General features: G+C 37.3%; 1 protein-coding gene, 1 long non-coding RNA gene and 2 pseudogenes across 2 annotated transcripts; 3 read left to right on the forward strand and 1 right to left on the reverse strand.

The window, feature by feature from the left end:
- The first annotated feature begins 477 nt into the window (after positions 1 to 477).
- Positions 478 to 2,298, forward strand: LOC148298189 (5'-3' exoribonuclease 2 pseudogene; annotated as a pseudogene).
- A 139-nt stretch (positions 2,299 to 2,437) lies between these two features.
- On the forward strand, positions 2,438 to 3,423 carry LOC148298190 (uncharacterized). Its single transcript, XM_088277056.1, has 2 exons — positions 2,438 to 2,683; positions 2,759 to 3,423. Exon 2 carries the CDS (start codon positions 2,936 to 2,938, stop codon positions 3,389 to 3,391), a length of 456 nt encoding a protein of 151 aa, XP_088133182.1. The 5' UTR covers positions 2,438 to 2,683; positions 2,759 to 2,935; the 3' UTR covers positions 3,392 to 3,423.
- A 4,598-nt stretch (positions 3,424 to 8,021) lies between these two features.
- On the forward strand, positions 8,022 to 14,879 carry LOC148298191 (aarF domain-containing kinase 1-like; annotated as a pseudogene).
- A 386-nt stretch (positions 14,880 to 15,265) lies between these two features.
- LOC148298192 (uncharacterized) lies at positions 15,266 to 16,427 on the reverse strand. The gene is made up of 3 exons (XR_015839214.1): positions 16,286 to 16,427; positions 15,570 to 16,142; positions 15,266 to 15,493 (listed from the first exon to the last, which is right to left on the reverse strand). It is a non-coding gene; the product is annotated as an uncharacterized LOC148298192 (long non-coding RNA).
- Between the last annotated feature and the right edge of the window lie 1,999 nt (positions 16,428 to 18,426).

Below are 18,426 nucleotides of genomic sequence, written 5' to 3' on the forward strand. Positions count from 1 at the left end.
CATTTATAGCACGTTGGTGGTCTATCTTGTTTGTGATGAGGTCATATTTGGTATTCATTTTTAAAAATAATTGTTCTTTTTTAAATCTTGATGTATTTTTAGCAAAATTTATTTTGATTCAATATTATAGGTAGTAGTAAAAATATATATATTTTTGAAATTACACGCCATATTTTAATATATATGTATTAAGGGATCCTTTCTCGTTAAACTTCTATCCTTTTCACTAATGTAAATTTTATAAAATTATATATATATATAGCTTCTATTTTTTATATATATATTAATCTACCTCTTTCTTTAAAATGTGTATAAAATATTAAAAGGTCTACAACAACAAAAAAATATCAATATTGGATCTTAAGCTTTTTTCATATTTTTATAATAGTTTAAAATTGGCAAAATTAACAAACTCGAAAATACACAAACTAAAATCATCTACAAATGGGAATCCCCACATTCTTTCGATGGCTGACGATGCGAAATCCGAAAATTGTCATCGACTGCAAAGAGCCACTCTCGCAAGAGGCGCCGTCCAGCAACCCGTACATCGACAATTTCTACATTGATATGAACGGGCTCATCCACCCCGCATGCAACCCCCAGTCAGACAATATCAAGCCTCCCACCAACTTCGAAGAGCAATGCAACAATATCTTCTAGTATATAGATAAGGTCATCAACATAGTCAGACCCAAGAAACTCCTGTACCTCGCCATCGATGGAGTGGCTCCGAGAGCAAAAATGAACCAGCAGAGATCGAGGCGATTCAGAGCCGCCCAAGAGTCACTGTTTGTTCAACAAAAAAAGAAAGAACTTAAGGATCTCTATGAACAGCGAGGTATCTCGAGTCAGGAAATCGATGATTATGTCAATCGGCGATCTTTTGATTCGAACGTCATCACTCCAGGCACTCAGTTTCTGAGTGATATTTCAACTGCACTAAACTATTACATTCATATCAGGCTCAATACACACCCTCTTTGGGAAGGTCTTGTCGTCGTTTTTTCTGACTCCAACTGCCCTGGAGAGGGAGAGCACAAAGTGATGCAGTTTATCCGCCAACAGCGCGCCTGCGAATAATACCCAGCCAACCAGTCACACTGTATTTACGGAGCAGATGCCGATCTTATCATGTTGGGTCTCATGACCCATGAGCCAAACTTCTACATCCTCAGAGAGACGATTGTCCCGCAGGATCAAAAAAGATGTACGATTTGTCGCGGCACCGGACATTTTTTTATGAGCTGTAAAGCAAATACAGGCGATGCCTCGGCTCCTGTATAAGCTGTGCAGGTCGACTTCCAGTTCATCAGTCTCTTGCTGATCCGCGACCAGATCCATTTCATGTTTAAAGACTCGGTCATTCCTTTTGGCTATGACCTGGAACGGGTAATTGATGATTTCATCTTTATGTGCTTCTTCGTGGGCAACGACTTCCTTCCTCATCTGCCGAGTCTGAACATTCGCGAAGGAGGCATCGACGCATTACTCTACATCTATAAAAACCTACTGTACAAAATGGGAGGGTATCTGACGGACGCAGGAATCCTTAACTACAATGCTCTAGGAATATTTCTTGAATAGCTGGGAAATGCAGAAGATCGACTGATCGATGAGGCCGTGAGAAAAGAAAGTATTTATCGAAACAGAGACAATATACGAAATTTAGGAAACGAGAAGAAGGAAAACGATCCGAAGGTTCAAGCATAACAACTTCTGGCAGATCCATTGAAGAGATTCAAGTAGTAAATCAAATAAATCACGACTTCAGAAAGAGCCGTTGATTCAACGTATTCCGAGTTTAACCATAAACTCTTTAACTACAAAGAGAAATACTACTCCGAAAAATTCCGAATCGCTCCTTCAGACTTCATCGAATTCAGAGCCAAGATCAGTCAGGCCTATATCGAAGCACTTTCCTGGATTAGCCTATATTACTACAAAGGAGTTTCCAGTTGGTCTTGGTTCTATCCGTTCCATTACGCCCCCTTCGCGAGTGATATTGACCTGTCCCTCGTCGAAATCAAACCCTTTGATCTCAGCAGACCATTCCGGCCTTTCGAGCAGTTAATGGCAGTATTCCCCCCACGAACCAGTGGATCGCTCCCAAAATCATTGCAGCCATTAATGACGGACGTCTTATCCCCGATCGCGGATTATTATCCAGATAACTTCTTAATCGACATTTTGGGGAAAAGATTTACCTGGCTGGGAGAAGTGCTCTTGCCATTCATTGAGGAGGACAGACTCATCGAAGCTATGGGAGACTACGAGGAATTACTCACGGAAGATTAAAAGATCAGAAACAGGCTAGGGAGAAACTTGGTTTATTTTGTATAGAATAACTCCAGGATGAGAACAATTACCAGCAGACTGAGAACAGAAGAGGCGGATGAGTTCAGCATCACTCAGGGGGACTCGGGATTGGAAGGGATGATAAAGATAATTAAGCAGAAAACTCTTGTGATTGGGAGTCGGATTAACAGTCCATTTGAAAACTCATGGTAATCTCTCAACGATAATAAGGTGGAATGCCAGTATTTTATGGAAGCCTCGGGAAAGTCGCATCAAGTCAAACTGTTAGAAGGGACTACTTTGGCGGAGTGTGAGGTTGATTAGAAATATGTATTCAACACTGACCGAAGTAGCTTCAACGGAGAAAAAATAATTTCATTATTAGGTAACATCTCCTAAAATAAAAATATATAATCTAACCAACCCCTCTTTACATTATTGTTTAAATAATAAAATTTAGATAAAATAATATCGAAGCCCCCAGCTAATCTTCAACAATAGTACTACCAAAGAAACCCAACATTAAAAACAACTCTTTCTCGGCAAAGCAGCAATAACTCTTATCAGCCTCTCCAAAACTTGTCGACACGAGAGGAACGGTACGAGCCGGAAAGATAGTCACAAAATATTAGAAGATATGGAGAGAGAGGAGGAAATTACCAACATAGAGAGTTCAGGAATGACAGGGGAGGAGGCGACTACTACCGGAATGATCGAGGATATCGAAACAGGTACCAGAGGAACGAACAGCCCAAAAACCAACATCGATCCCAAAGTCGAAGTGCTTCGGAAGAATCAAATCCTAGGAGCAGAAGTCGTGAGAAAGGCAGATACTATCCCCAGCAACGCTACAATAATAATAATAACCATTATCAGCGCCAATATCAGCATCGACCATACCAGCATCACCAGCAATATCCCAACCAACAATACCAACAACACCAGCAGTACCAGCAAAATCCGAATCCTCAGTACCAACAACAACAGCAACAACAACCACCTTACCAATACCAGCAGTATCCATACCAACCACAGCAGCAGCAGTACAACCGACCTAGATAATGAACATCTGAATGATACGTCTTTATATTAGATTAATATGTTGAGTGTACTTAATATTGTATCTATTTTTGACTTAATTTTAACAAATATTTTAGTTACATACATATCTAGATAATTTATTCTTATATTCAAAAGTTGCTCAAGTTATTTTCTATTGCCCCACTCTATTGTTTTTTCATCAACGGCATCTCTATGTCAATAGCAACATTTCTGGGAAGATTGTTCCCCAAGTTTCCCAGCCTACTCAGCCGTACTAGCGCAAGTTCGGACACGATCATTAACCCGCATACAGCTGCAACCACTGCATAGTAGGTCGGGCAGGACAACTGGTTCTCCAGGGTGTTCGAGATCGAACTTTGAAAGAAGACGAGTTCCGTCCAGTAGTAAGTTGTGTAGAATACGACGATACTTAATATCACTGCGCCTACTGATCCCAAAGAATGCTCAAAGGACAGTAGCAATACCTTGATGTTACAGATAATGACGCTTATCGCAAAGATCACCATTCCAGTCGACGCGAAGTACATCATCTGGCCATGCTGTGTCACAGTCCCTTAATAAATCCTGAAGGTCAACTCCTCTATGAAAAAGGCTTGAATCGCAGGACTCACGAACCATTTCATGCACTCGATGAAGTTGAAATTCTCGTTGCTAATTCCTGGCTTATACAGTGCTGGATTCAGCACCGAATAAGCTGGAGAGAACTCCTCATCGAAGATGGCATAGACAATAATAGGCAGACTGGTATATACTACGTTGTATAGCTGATAGATCCAGGGGTCAAACATGCTGGCACTCGAGAATCCGTTGTTCATTCCGAACCAAAATTGTGGAAGCACCAGAATCATGTTCTTATAGAAGTTGAAAAGGATGAGGCGAGAATTCTTTCGGTAAGACTATCTACCGTGATAGAGTAGTAACTCACTTACCATTTGGAATTCTGAAATCGCGTAGTCAGAGCATTGGGCGGCTTGGGCTCCTTCGACACCCTTGATACCTATACCAACATGGGCCATATTTATCATGTTGACATCGTTGGCCCCGTCTCCAATAGCACAGGTGGTGTGTTTGGATTTTCTAAGCAATGAGACGAGTTCTTGTTTCTGTTTTGGGGTGACTCGACAGGCAATAACTGATTTACATTACTTAATCAAGGCCAGCATATCCTTGGGGTCTTAGTTTTGAGTTGCGAGAAGCTGTTCGCCTGTAACAACGAGACAAACTTCTCGTTTGTATTTGCTCCTCTCCTCCATTGTCTGTGCCACTGTGTTTGTGAATATAAGTTTGGCCATATCTTCATCTATGAGGCCGCAGGAATAGCCGATATTGATGGCTGTTTCTTTCTTATCGCCAGTAAGCATCCACACCATAATCCCTGCCTTTCTTAAACTCTGGATGGTCTACTTGACGTTATCTTGTAGTTTGTCCTAGATTGCTGATGCACCAACTAGTATGAGTTCTTTTTCTATAGCCTCTTCTAGTTCTGTGGCTGTCATGTTTGTTTCCAGAGCCTGCTCTCGGTGCTGCTTTATAAAGAGTTTCTGGTTCCCGGTCAATATCAGATTATCAGTGAGTATTGGTAGTTCATCATTTAGTTTTTGCTCCTCGTTGTTCTCCTACTCTTTGTCATCAATGATGGCTTTGCCGATGCTGGACAGCTTGAGCATTCCTCCCATTTTCTCCATGTCGACATTCTCCAACAACGTAGATTTCTTTTTAATCTTCTTAAGCTACATTTCCGATTTAAGTCTGTTCTTTTCTGCCTCCTCGACGGTCTCCAACTTTGTTAACGCGTTTACGTAAAGCTGTGCCCATTTTTAATAAAACTATTTCTTTATTTCCTTCTTGGCGAATAGCAGTGTCCTGAGTCCGACCACGCTGAACTCCTCCAGTTTCTGGTTGGTTTCCTCCACAACTGCAGCCGCCGGTTCCTTCAGCCTCTCGATAATCTTATTGTCAGCTCCTTTGCAGAATAGGAAAATTCGACCTTCTTTTTCTAGTATAACACTCATCCTCTTGCGGTCACTGTTGAACTCGATCACGTGGAGCTGTTTGTACCGCAATTCCTGATTCTTCCAAACGATTACGTGCTCGTTTTATTTATTCAGGCCTTTGTACTCGTATCCGCAAAACTTAGCAAAGTTTATAAACGCTAGTTCGTCAGGCGAGGAAGCGTTGTAGGCCACTCGACCATCACTGTCCTGCTCTACGATCACAGAATGGCATAGAGCCAGACTCAAGATGTAGTCAACTACCTTTTCGCTTACCGTATCTTTCCGCAGCTTGTTCATAAAATCGATATCATTAAACTCGACATTGGTCACTTATGGAAAGTCAGATTTGTTGATACGAGACTAATCTCCTCCGTAAGTCATTCCATCTTCCATCGACTACCATATATTTGAAACTCATATAATTGCAAGTCAGGGTACCGGTCTTGTCAGAGAAGAAATGCTGGATCTGCCCAGTTCCTCGTTAAGATTGGATGACTGAACCACGATTTCTGAAGATCTTTGGGTCGCGAACCGAAATTTGCTGATGTAAATCCCCTGGATAAACTTTACCATTTCCAAAGAAACAATGAGCGAAATCGGGACGAAGTTCGTAAAGAGCAGCACCCAGCTTCCCCACTTGGTGAAGATCTCGTTTTTGTAGAGAAATTGAACATTCGTGTTGAGGTAATCGTGGAGGTTTAGAAAGGAGTTCGACCAACTCGCTGCCATGAGGGCCGATAAAAGGGTAAGTCCCATCTGGGTGAAGAAGATCGCTGCCACAATGATGCCCATCTTAAATTAGAGCCTCGATTTCTTCTGTCTGGTCTTGTTGCTATTCAGCATTATTTTGGTATCGTATCCACTATATATAGCTACTCCGGTGACATACCTCGTTATCCGCAGAGTACAACCACGCAAAATAATATTATTGTTATCTAGGCCGACCGTCTTAGAATTAATAGTGCACTTTCCGGAGAAGGTATGAATGTAAGGATTTGGCCTTTCGTATTGGAACTCCACCCGTTCTCTGAGTGTTTGCATGTCGGTCTTCTTCTCAAAAACACCCCACATCATACTGAGTCGACTTGAATTTGAGGTTTGTTTCGCCGTCCAAGTTCTTTGTCTCGATATAGCAGTTCCTCTTTTCTTCGCTACTCTGCAATAAGATCATATCGATTGGGATCTGCTAATTCTGCTTCACTTTTACCACCATCCCGATTCTAAGTTGGCTCCATGGTATGCTGATATAACCTCCGTCGTTCGTGAGCACATGGGCCTATTTGTTATTTAACTCAATATCTGAAGCCTTCCTCTTCAGGTCCTCGAAGATGTCTTTGACGGCGCTCACCACCACGACGAGGGTTAGAGGCATAAAGATGACGGGCATGCCTCCACTAATACTGATTTCTGGGATCATCTGCATGACGCCGATCATTAGGAAATAAATGTTGGCTACTTTGGAGAACTGGTAGAAGAGATTCTTTGGAATGAAGTTGAATGCATTGTATTTGGATGTTTTAATCTCGTTTGTGCAGGTCTCGTAGTCAATTTCATTGGTGATTATTGATCGGTTCGGCATCTCCTCGAACGGCGGTCTGGATTTGAAGATGAATCCTTTTTAGGGTATGCATTCTTATACTGCGTACTCATTGATGCGTTGAGTGTATAAAAGGTGGGGGGTGTATTATATTATGCAGAGTGCGACCTGATAACTCTGTTTTTGTTTTTGTTATTGTTTGAAACTATTTTTTTTTTTAAATATAGATAGATGAATTTTTTATGAAATTTAGCAGAATCAATGGAAAAAAAATCAATTAAAATATTGGATTTAAACATTCGTATTCGTATATTCTATCATAGATACATATCTATATAACATTTCTTCAGATGTTTTGATTATATCTTTTTTTTTGGCTTTCTACGTAGTTAGTATCAACCAGGATTTATGACATTATAGATTATTTAATATCTTGTATAATAGATTGTCAAATATTTTTTAATAAAAAAAATAAAATATACTCAGTCAAATATCCTGATGCGATCCGATAAAAAGAAATCAGAGACTTTAGAGTAATCCGACCTGACTTCAGATAAATAAAACTATGACTTCGAAGTAGCCATCAGAAAAGCCAGGAAGAGAGTATGGATCATCATCCTTCTCGACGTACTCCTCCTTGCCATCGATGGCACCGTCATTTTCGTTCCCCTGACTACCTTCAAGTTGGGCTTCACTTATTCTCTCGCAGCTGTATGAAATAACCAAACAAATAACAATCTGATTATTAATATATGACTTTTTGTTTAATAATTGAATGTATAATATGATTGTTTGAGTCTTATATTTGTAGTTAGGATCTAGCAACAGTGGCAGCCAGTATCATTGAACTAAATGCTCTTCATTTCTATCGAGAATCTCTTTTCCGGATACTTATTATATTGTAAGCAAAAGACTTTCTTTTCTGTTAAAAAGCACACAATTGAAACATTATATATATCTATCTGATAACATTATTTGTTATACTTATTTAAAATATAATCATTCTTATTTTTAATTTAATAATGTAGGACATTTTGCTTTCTCTAGCTCAGATGGGTAGCCACGGCTATCTTATTTACATGGAATTCGATTCCTAACACAATTATGACAAGTATTTGGCGTACGGGGGCATGGCACTCAGTGTCCTCATCTTCTGCACGTGGCTATCGAAGTGTTTCTTTGTGAAGAGAAGAATGATCGAAGCCAAAGAATAGCTCAATCTGATTAAAGACAGCGTCATTAGCGAGGAGCATTTTAAATATGCTCTCAAAAAATCATTATCACCCAACTGAGCATAATCCAATGATTTTATTTAAATCGAATAAGAGTCATGTTTTATATATATATATTTTATAAAAAGAAGTTATGCTTCATATTTTAGTTTGTATCTCTATATATATTTTTTTTAGTCAGATCAACCAAATTATAAGATATTCAACTCACTTTAAACTATGATACAGATTTGATAGTATAAAATTTTAATAAAATTATATTTAGGGTATTAATTTTGATTTCCTTTTTTTGTCTAATCAACTTTTATATATAAAAAACAATTGTAAAATTGTTTTCAAAATAAGACACAGAACACAAAAACAAAAGAGAGTCTCCTCCCAATTATTATATTAACATATGAATCGAAGATTTTTCTTTGTTGGCTTCGTCTCATCATTCACAGGATATTATTTCTTCTCGAAAACTCAACTTTCCCAGGATATTAATGGAGTGGCTAAATCACTAAGCAATACGGCCAGGGCGGGATGGATCCTTGCCCAATCAATTAACGATTACACTAACGAACTTGGCTTGATTGAATACAATACAGACTAATACCACAAAAAAAGATCAGAAGTAAACAACCCAATCCACAACACTCTTGAATCGCATAATATGTTTTTTTCCCTAACCCATTTTTTTCGGCTTTGATTAGATTCACTATAGGGTGGCAAACAGGATACTACATTTGTCGTAAATCAACAAAGGAATCTACCTTAAACTTGGCCAATACTTGGGAAACCTTGAAAAAGTTGTCCCTCGATAATTTACTGAAATTCTCTCAGTTTTGCAAGATTCAGCACCTACCCTTCCGTATGACTAGATCAAAATAGTACTCGAAGAGGATTTAAATAGCCCAATATAATCATTATTCTCCTAGTTCGACGAAAAGGCCATAGCGGCAGCGTCCTTGGCGCAGGTGCACAGAGCCAAATTGCACACAGGCGAGGAGGTAGCAGTGAAGATTCAGTATCCTTTCCTTAGGCAGGAGTCGAAGTTTGACTTGTACATTCTCCAAAAAATCACTGAACTATGCAACTATCTCCTGGAAAGGAACCATTCGAGCGATTTCGATTTTGTTAAACTCTATAGAACTTGGGCTGACACGCTTGTCGAAGAACTGGATTTTAGAATTTAGTTAAAAAATGCCCTACGGACTGAATAGTTATTCAAGGAGGATCAAAAAGGAAACGAGATTAAGGATCTCTACATCCCGAAGTATTACGACAAAATGTCAAGTGATAGGGTTTTGGTGATGTAATTCATCCGAGGGGCCAAAATTAACGATAAGAAAGGGATATAAGAAATGGGTCTTGACCCGAAGCTCGCAGCAAGCAAATTAATGAATATTTTTGCCAAAATGATATTTAAATATGGGCATATCCATTGTGACGCTCATCCTGGCAATATCCTTGTCCGCAAGGTCACAAACAGAAAAGGCAAATCATAGCCACAAATAGTGTTGCTCGACCATGGGTTATACCGTCAAATCAGCCTTCCTTTTATCAAAGATTTTAGCAAACTATGGATATCGTTGATATCTTTCAATAACGCCGAAACGATGAGGGTATCGCACAAAATGGGACTCGATAAACATACTGAGTTTTGCCCCTGATATTCCTATACCGGACTTCATCAACAACCAAACCTTTGGGTGCACCAATCACTCCCGAAGAACGAAAATATCTTCGTTAAAGAGATTTGGCTAACTTTGATAACATCAATAAGCTTTTACAAGACTTACCCCCAGAACTTATGTTCATAATCAGGGCGACTAACTTAGTTGCGGCACACAACACCACCCTAGGAGGAGAGGCCAGACTTCGCCTCTTTATGTATACAGACTACGCCTTGAGAAACTGCTATCAGGGAGTATGGCTCTATTTTGCTAGGTTTTCTTTAATTCTGAAGATCTTTATCTATGAGAAGATGCACTGGTTGTTTAGAATACTTTACGGAAGCGAAATACGCTTGGTCAATCCTGCTCTCCTTGATTGACAAAAAATCCATAATTAGAACATGAATATATATATATATATAGTGTAAAATATATGTTGATATAATTTTTTAAATACGATGATTTCTCTGGTAAAAAAGATTTGAACAGAACAGAGCATATGAAAAAACAATGTACATTTTAATATATATTATTAATTTCTGACTGTTTTCTTTTTATTAATACTTTTAAAAAGCTTACCAGAATCACTCAAACAATAATTAATTTAATAAAATCTTTTATAATTATCTCATAATTTCAAGCATCATCACAATATGGACAACAAGTAAAGTTTGAGAAAGGCATACTCTAGAAAATATGTCGAGAAGAACGGAATACAAACAAAAAAGGGAGATAAAGACCACGGGTACCAAGGATATTCAAGATCAAACATTCGTGACAGACTTTTTGAGAAATGACCATCCTAACGTCGCCCACAAACAGAAAGTTTTTAGAGCCCAAAAAGCAGAACTCAATAGACTATCATATATTTGATCCAAAGAATACCAATACTTTTTTTCTACCTTTCTTTGTCATTTTTTATACAGATATAGAGCAAATATCACTTAGTCAATTCAAATCAAATATTATAATGACTTTATTTAAGAATAAACAATAATCAATATATATATATAGAACAAAACTAAACTATTGGTTTAAATTATTTCAATATCTTTCATTTATGTTCTACATTTTTCTAAGAAAATAATTATAATTTTAAACAAAAAATAAAAAATAGATTCAATATTTTTACTTAATGGAGGCTTGTGTTCGCAATCTTATTTTGCAACTCTGATGTTTTACATTAAAATTATTTAATCACTTCTATTATATTTTTTTTGTAAACACTACTTTTTTTTAAGAATTTTCTATTTATCTCATCTTTAAACTTTGTAGAAATAGATTATTCATCTGAAATTTTAATGAGAAAATACGACCCCTTTAAACCCAGAAATTTTTGGACCTAGTCCGTCTTTAAACCTCCAAGAACAGATATATCGGCAAATCCCAAGCGGTACTCTAATTCTTTCAAACGATTGTCATTAGCCGAGAAAGACACACAACATATCTTCAACGACTCTAATGTATTTCTGTCGGTTAAGAACTCCGTCGCCCAGGATTCCAACAGGAGGCTGGGGACTGTCAGCCACAATCGAACGCCCATGTCAGAGACTCTTCTGACTTCTCTATTGAAAGATGAGATGAACCTTGAATTTCATGGGATCGATGATTTCCAAAAATTATTTAATTCCAATCACATCAATAGACAACCCTCATAATCTACTAAGAAAAACAGTGTGAAATCAAGTCCGAGAATGTAAATAACGAATACCGAAGAAATCATATAGATCGGTGAAAACGCAGTAGTTTGCGTAAAAAATCAACCTAAAAAACCCTAAGGTGTGTATCCACGTTTGTAAAATAGAATACTGGAAATTCATTCTTAAATAAAAAAATAGAACTAAAGAAACTAGGCCATAAATTAGCTCAGAAAAACTCTGAGCCTTTCTCTGTAGTATTCGACACGTTAGGCGAGGCTAAAGTCCAAGCAACCTCAATAAAGAAGTTGCCTATGACCTTTGGACTGTTATGCAAAGGAAAGAAAATATCAGATTGCTGGATTCCCTAATAGCGGAAGCCTTTCGTATATCTCAATCTTTCTAAACAAAAATCAGTTGAGATTGAGAATAATAATCCTATGGAGAAAACAAAGAAAAAGTATGTTCAGGGTTGGCTGAATAAATCATCCCACAGTCTTCCAAATCAAGCCAAAGGTTCAAAGATAAATATGTAAAATTAGATCAGAGGATGGGAAGTGATCGAAGATTCTAAGATATCTAATTTTGCTTGACCTCATAATAGTTGTAGATATATATATTTATATTTATGTAGAACTCTATGTATATTATCTCCTTTTTTTTTATTCTTAATGAGTTATAGTTATTTTTACCATTCTTTTCTTGCTTCTGAAATAATCAAATTTTGATGAAGTCTTTCGATATAAAATAATAATCTGTTTAATTTGTGAATTTATTTAACCAATAGAGATATATAAATTATCTTACTTTTATTGAAGTTTAAAAATATTAAATTAGTCACTGTTATTTTAACTAAAATGATATGCTTCAAAAAATAAAGAGAATAATATCAATTTATTAAAATATACTTATATATATGCATTTGAAGATATTAAAATATACAAACTCAACTTCTTCGGAAAGTTGGGCAGATCCAATCTAAGTAATTTTGCAATTTATGGTCAGCCACATAGTGGATTCTCGTGAAAGGAACAGCGTGTTACTGCCGATGCATCGACACCAGTCCAAAACTTATATGTAATTATCGCCATCGCTCACCATTACTTGCTTTCCTGCCATCTCAGTGATAAAGTTTTCCCACGAATGCCTCAGCTGTCGATAATTCGGCTCCCATTCTCCTGTTTTCTGTCCCTATCTGTAAGCTAAATTTTTTGCCATCAGATATTTAGCGTTTGAGCACACCTGCTCCACTGATTTGGCTAAGTCCCCGTTCAGGAGATATCTTTTAAGCAAATAACTGAGAAGAGGCTCAACAACTTGTTCCTATTTGTGACGGAATCCGTAGGTATTTATTGGACATAAGAGTTCTTCGTAAACTAGATTATCAGTCTGGTCGATCAACATGAAGTGTAAAAGTGGATTATTATTTTCTTGTGGTTAGGACTTTAATTTATCAACCAAAGAACAAATGTCAAGCGGAGTTGAGTCTAACTTTAATTTGTGTTCCCGTTCAGATTTGAGATATCGTTAGGTATTTGATTCTGTAGTCATCAATTGCCCTGTGGTTGGTGAAAGAGTGAGCCCTTCAACCTTACCCATTTTTAAGGTATTGCAGCTTAGAATTATCATTTTCAATTTCTCGTTATGCTAGAGCATTCCGGTCAATATTTTGGGACAGAGCACCTTACGCCAATCCAACTTTTAGTCAAGACCACTCTTATCGTTGATTCTTGCTTTATACATTTGATCCTGAACTTTGGAAGTTCCTCGTTGAAAAAGCAGTCCAGTAATTGCTTTTAATTCTTTCATTACCCCGCACTGCTTTTCGATGTTTGTCCTTATATGCTTAATCGCTAATTTGTTGGGAGGAGCTTTTATGACTGTTTAAGTAACAAACAACTTCTGATAACTTGTGTTGGTGTTCTTCGGCCTCTAATCCTTTGGCATCCATGCCTCTTTTGCCTGAGAAATGTTGCGCTTTTTTTATTTAACACATTCAGTGAAGTATTTTCTGGTAGTTTTCTTTGCCAGAACCACGCATTTAGTTTTGGGTTGTTGGGGGAAATCTTCATTAATTAGCTGCATGTAGTCTTCGATAATTTGGAAACAATTTCCTTGGGTTCCGTATGGATTAGTAAATGGTTTCTTACGTTCAATTACATTATGGATCAACTAGTTCGTGAATCTGCGGCACGTAGACTTGGAAGTGAGGATTGGAGTCCAAGGTCTGTTGTGTCTGTTCTCAACATCTTGACTGCTATTGTTGTCATCCTGCCCGTATGATAGCTCTCTATTGTGTTGGTTATCTAGGAATCGATTAATATCAGTATGGTTAACGCTTCGAACCTTTTTCACGCTGGTCGATGTCAACATAGTGCACATGCTTCGGTTGGCGTGGCTTGCCATGGTCATTGAATCAACTAGACTAGACTTTATAGGAACAATAATGGACTCTTCCGAACGGATGATGCTTCTTTCCTGGATCTTGGCTGTAGTTGGGCGTTGGGAGGATTTAAAATCCTAGCTATTAATTATCTGATTCAGGATGACTGTATCGGCCTTAGGAGTGAAAATTAGTTTGCTGTGTTTAAAAGCAGATTTATTATGGAAATCTATGTTTTTTTAATTGATGATCGAGTTGGAATCCCTTATTTTAGGGTTTGTCTTGACGGCATTTTCGAGTGTATATTTGGAGAACTAAGGCCTGTGAGACTAATTTGTTACTGTTATTTTTTAAACCTCAATAGTCTATTCGTGTTTGTTCATATAGAATATCTAATAATCGAATATTAAATAATATTGTATTTTTTTTATTCCATTTCACATATCTAATCTATATATTTAATACCATATTTAAGTTTTTGAAAATCTTCCTATTATTTTTTATCGGTTCCAATAGTTATTTAGCTACTTAACTATTCAACGATAACGACATTTCAGTAAAAACTCTTGTTGTAGTTTGTGTGTCGGATTCGCAAAACCAATAACTTCATAAAGACACTGCTTCTATTAATATATTGTTGCCATGAAAATAGTGGCTGATAGGTAGTTTAATGCTTTCAGTTCTTAAACCTTTTAACAACGAACAGAAATCTGAAGAATAAATAAATTTAATTTGACCCAATCTATTTTTCTGCCATCTATTTTGGGTTTTCATTTCATTTGTTTCCTTACCAATAAGCAAATATATATTGAATAGTAATTTGTATAGAGATAGAGGTGGATATCATCATCATTTGGGTTTAACGCTTTCCACTTGCTCTTCGAGGAATTATTCTCCCACTTCACCCTGAGGCACCAGTGTATTCTTGGCAAATTGGTTAAATCCCAACCATACGAGACCCAGCACGCACCCGATGCTCGCGATGATCTTAACTGGTTGTGGTTAGGCGGGCTCCTACGCATCTTCAGGAGCAGATGAGGATTTGGTCTCTGACGGCTGCTGCTGGCTGAATCGGTAGGTCGGGAGGCTCCCAAATGAGCGACTAGATTGGTGAAGGATTCGACTTGATATACAACTTCTAATCATAGTGAATATAAATGATATAAAATATCAATATTAATTTTATTTTTTATTATTATTAATATTATTAGGTGTTATACTTATTCCCATTGAACGAGTGGATATATCGAGAGAATAAACGAGCTATAGTATCAATATAAAAAATATCAATAAAAGAAATTCGCTTTTACCATAAAATATATCACATACAAAATATTATATTTTTTGCTAAAAACACCGATGGATGGTGGTTCGTATTATTTATTTTATGCTTATTCATTAATCTCTTTCGAAATGACTTGATAGTGTGTCGACACATTTTTTATTAAACTATTTTTCTCTAGGTAAATTAAATGGGAATTATGATGATTTGTATAGTTTGTAAGAAAATCCAAAAAAAATCAGGAAATGAGGATTTGTATCACAAAGCAGGGAAATCGTCATCCGTAAATGCTAGCTTGGCTCCTTTTTTGGTTTGTTCTTGTCTGGGAGCTCGCCTATCATTGTTCGGCGCATTGGTGGGGGCCTGTTGATCTCTTGCCCTTTTTGTTTCGTTTAATGAAGACGTAAAGCCTTAATATATTATGAAAAATCATTTGATTCAACATTATGATTATTTATTAATTTTATAAATGTTCTATATTTTTACCTAGAAGTTCGGCTTCAGGTGAAGCTTCGACTTTGTGGCTCGGAGCATTAATCACAGCAACTTTTCTTTTGGAATCTTCGATCTAGAGATCTTCCCTCGTTTTGAGGACTGTGAGTTTCTCTTTTGTAACCCATTCGGCTTTGATCTCTCCTTTCTTGACGGGAGCTTTGGACGCCACTTGCTCAAACTCCTCAATGCTTGTCCCTTGTTTTTGATAATACTAATCAAGGGTCACTGAAGGGATGACGGGTTCTCTGGGGACTTCTTCTTCTCCGGTCGTTTCATGGACCTTCGATAAAATCTTGTCCTTATTCAATTCATCTCTGAGGTTTCCGATTCCACCGGCTCCACCTGCATTTTTGCGAGGCTCAGAAACTCTTGCATTTCCGCTTCTCCGATCATGAAGTCTGTGGTCGGATATGTCTTTGTTAGGCTTGTTGCCCCATTCCTTTCTCACATCCCTTTCATCTTCTTTGTTGCGAATATTGATGTGGGCATTCAAGTTTTTCCCTTGTCCATGAACGACTGGGGCTATGGCTTTTTTAATGGCTTTATCAGCATTTGATCCAGAATCTATGTTATGTATATAAATCTTTCTAATTCAATCTTTTTTCATCTCACGATGTGGTTGGTTTAAGTGGGATGAAAGAAAGATGGAATAAAAAAGTGGATGACGTAAGAAATACAGAGTTTGAATATCCTGTGGGAAGCTGTACCTTTTCGAGCTTTGTCTGGAACGACAGTGTATTATACGTCATCGGCGTCACCGAGAGCTGCAAATGGGTTCATGTGTAACAATTGGGTTGTTTTCTAAATTATTTATGGATATGTCTATTTTAATATATCTTAATGCAGACTAGACCAACAAAGTAAATAACTTCCAGCATATCTACATCGACATATCTATAGATAAGATTTCTAAATTTATATATTTTCTTAATAAAAAATATACTTAGTGACTGATTATTTGACAAAGTGAATCCGATAAGTTATCAAGAAATAGTTAATATTTAAAAAATAAATATAATGTTAAAGTATGCAGATGAATTCCCTCTATGCTTTTGATTTTAATAAAATAATAACAAAACCAGCAGCAATATCGACGCTAAAATCAAATGATATTCTCGAAGGTTCACTCAATGAAGCTACAATTGGAAACCCAAAATTGAAATCAAAGGAAAGCTGAGAGTGAGAACTCGAATCGAAGAAGTAAATAATAAGATACTACGAGGTACTTTGTACTCGGATTTATTCACATGCAGTCTCTCAGAATAATTGTTTTCCCATTTTGATGAACATAAGTCGGTCCTCAAGTTGCTAAAAGGTCCCAATCAGGTCATCTGCTTAGGCAACGACCACATGCTTTGCGTTGATATGATCTGCACAAGGATGTCGTTCATCTCGAGATTGGAAAGCATCGGCGAGAGGATTGAACACTGAGGTAGTTCTAATGATCTATTTGACTATTTCACCCTCAAGTCATATCGAGGCATTTGTTCACGAGGAAGCACTGCCAAAAGTCCCCAAAATACTACTCTCTTGACCACCTATCCCAAAATACAAAGATTCTCTAAATTGTTGGCGTTTACGAGTTGAGTCAATCTATACGACCCAAAAAGATTTTTCCATTCGAAACTAAATTATTTTCGGAAGTGTTTTATCCCCAGTTACTGAGAGTTCAGACTAACCTCCCAGAACTTTTACCGCATTTGATTTTATGCGAATGAATGGGTCGATATCAATCCGACTTTGGAGTTTCAGAGCGATCTTCGTTGAGGAGATTGATGTGACTGATACGTATACATTGGATTTAGGCATATACCAAAATATTTTGCTGAAAGTTTCTTTTTCTTCAAGAGAATCCCTGCTTTTCTCTGTTTCTCCAATAGTGCCAATGGTTATACTCTTTGGAACCTCCTTTTCTTATGTTTTTCTGGCCAAAGGAAGGTCCTTCAGAAATTATGTTTCTTTAGTCAGCCTGACGAGGATTTGCTTAAATTAAAGTACCACTGCATACTGAGGTGGAGCCGATAAGCTCTATGGCTCCGTCAGTACAGTCTTTTGCGAAGGATCTGTCTCTCTTTGCCCAGTGATCGTACTTGGTGCTGAAGTTTCCTTGATCTGTTGGCAAAAGCGCCATTTCTTTTTGAAGGCATATAATTTGTCAACCTCTTCGACAATCTCAACGAGTTTTTGGCTTTCAGTATAAATCTATCATCTGAAAGAACGAATTTGAAGCCCTTAATTGCATTTTTGTTTATACAGATATTTTTTGTCACATCTTTCGAATAGATTATTTCAAAGATTTCCGAAGTATTATATTTTATGGATGGTTTGAATCACCATAGACGGTAACTTGTTGTTAATCAAATAATTTATAAACAGATCCATGCAAGCTCTTCCTATTGATGTTTTCGAACTTTTTCAATTTTCGATAAGTATCCAAGTTCAAGCAGTATTTAAAAGAGGATACAATTTATTTTATCCTCTCCGGTTAGATTTCGCTTTATTAAGAAATTCGTTATCTGAGGCTTGATGGTATCATCTGTGGTTTGGTTATCACAAATTGTTTTAGTTTGAAAATAAAATTAGAAATATGATACAGAAGCCAAAAAACACAGACAAATAGATGTAAGTGTTATCAAATTTTTTCCCCTTTTCTTAATATTTGTTTTCTGTCTCATCTAGATGTAAAATTTAGATTTATCAGAAAAGAGGGGTTGGGGTTGGGGTTGGGGTTGGGGTTGGGGTTGGGGTTGGGGTTGGGGTTGGGGTTGGGGTTGGGGTTGGGGTTGGGGTTGGGGTTGGGGTTGGGGTTGGGGTTGGGGTTGGGGTTGGGGTTGGGGTTGGGTTGGGA

The sequence above is a fragment of the Brachycentrus maculatus genome, unplaced genomic scaffold, assembly GCF_059751285.1.
Source record: "Brachycentrus maculatus isolate JH-2025_06_01 unplaced genomic scaffold, ASM5975128v1 h1tg002389l, whole genome shotgun sequence".
Classification (NCBI taxonomy): Eukaryota; Metazoa; Arthropoda; class Insecta; order Trichoptera; family Brachycentridae; genus Brachycentrus; species Brachycentrus maculatus.

Bases quoted from the DNA above. Each gene is read 5' to 3' on its own strand.
- LOC148298190 (XM_088277056.1), top strand. From the start codon at position 2,936: ATGGAGAGAGAGGAGGAAATTACCAACATAGAGAGTTCAGGAATGACA.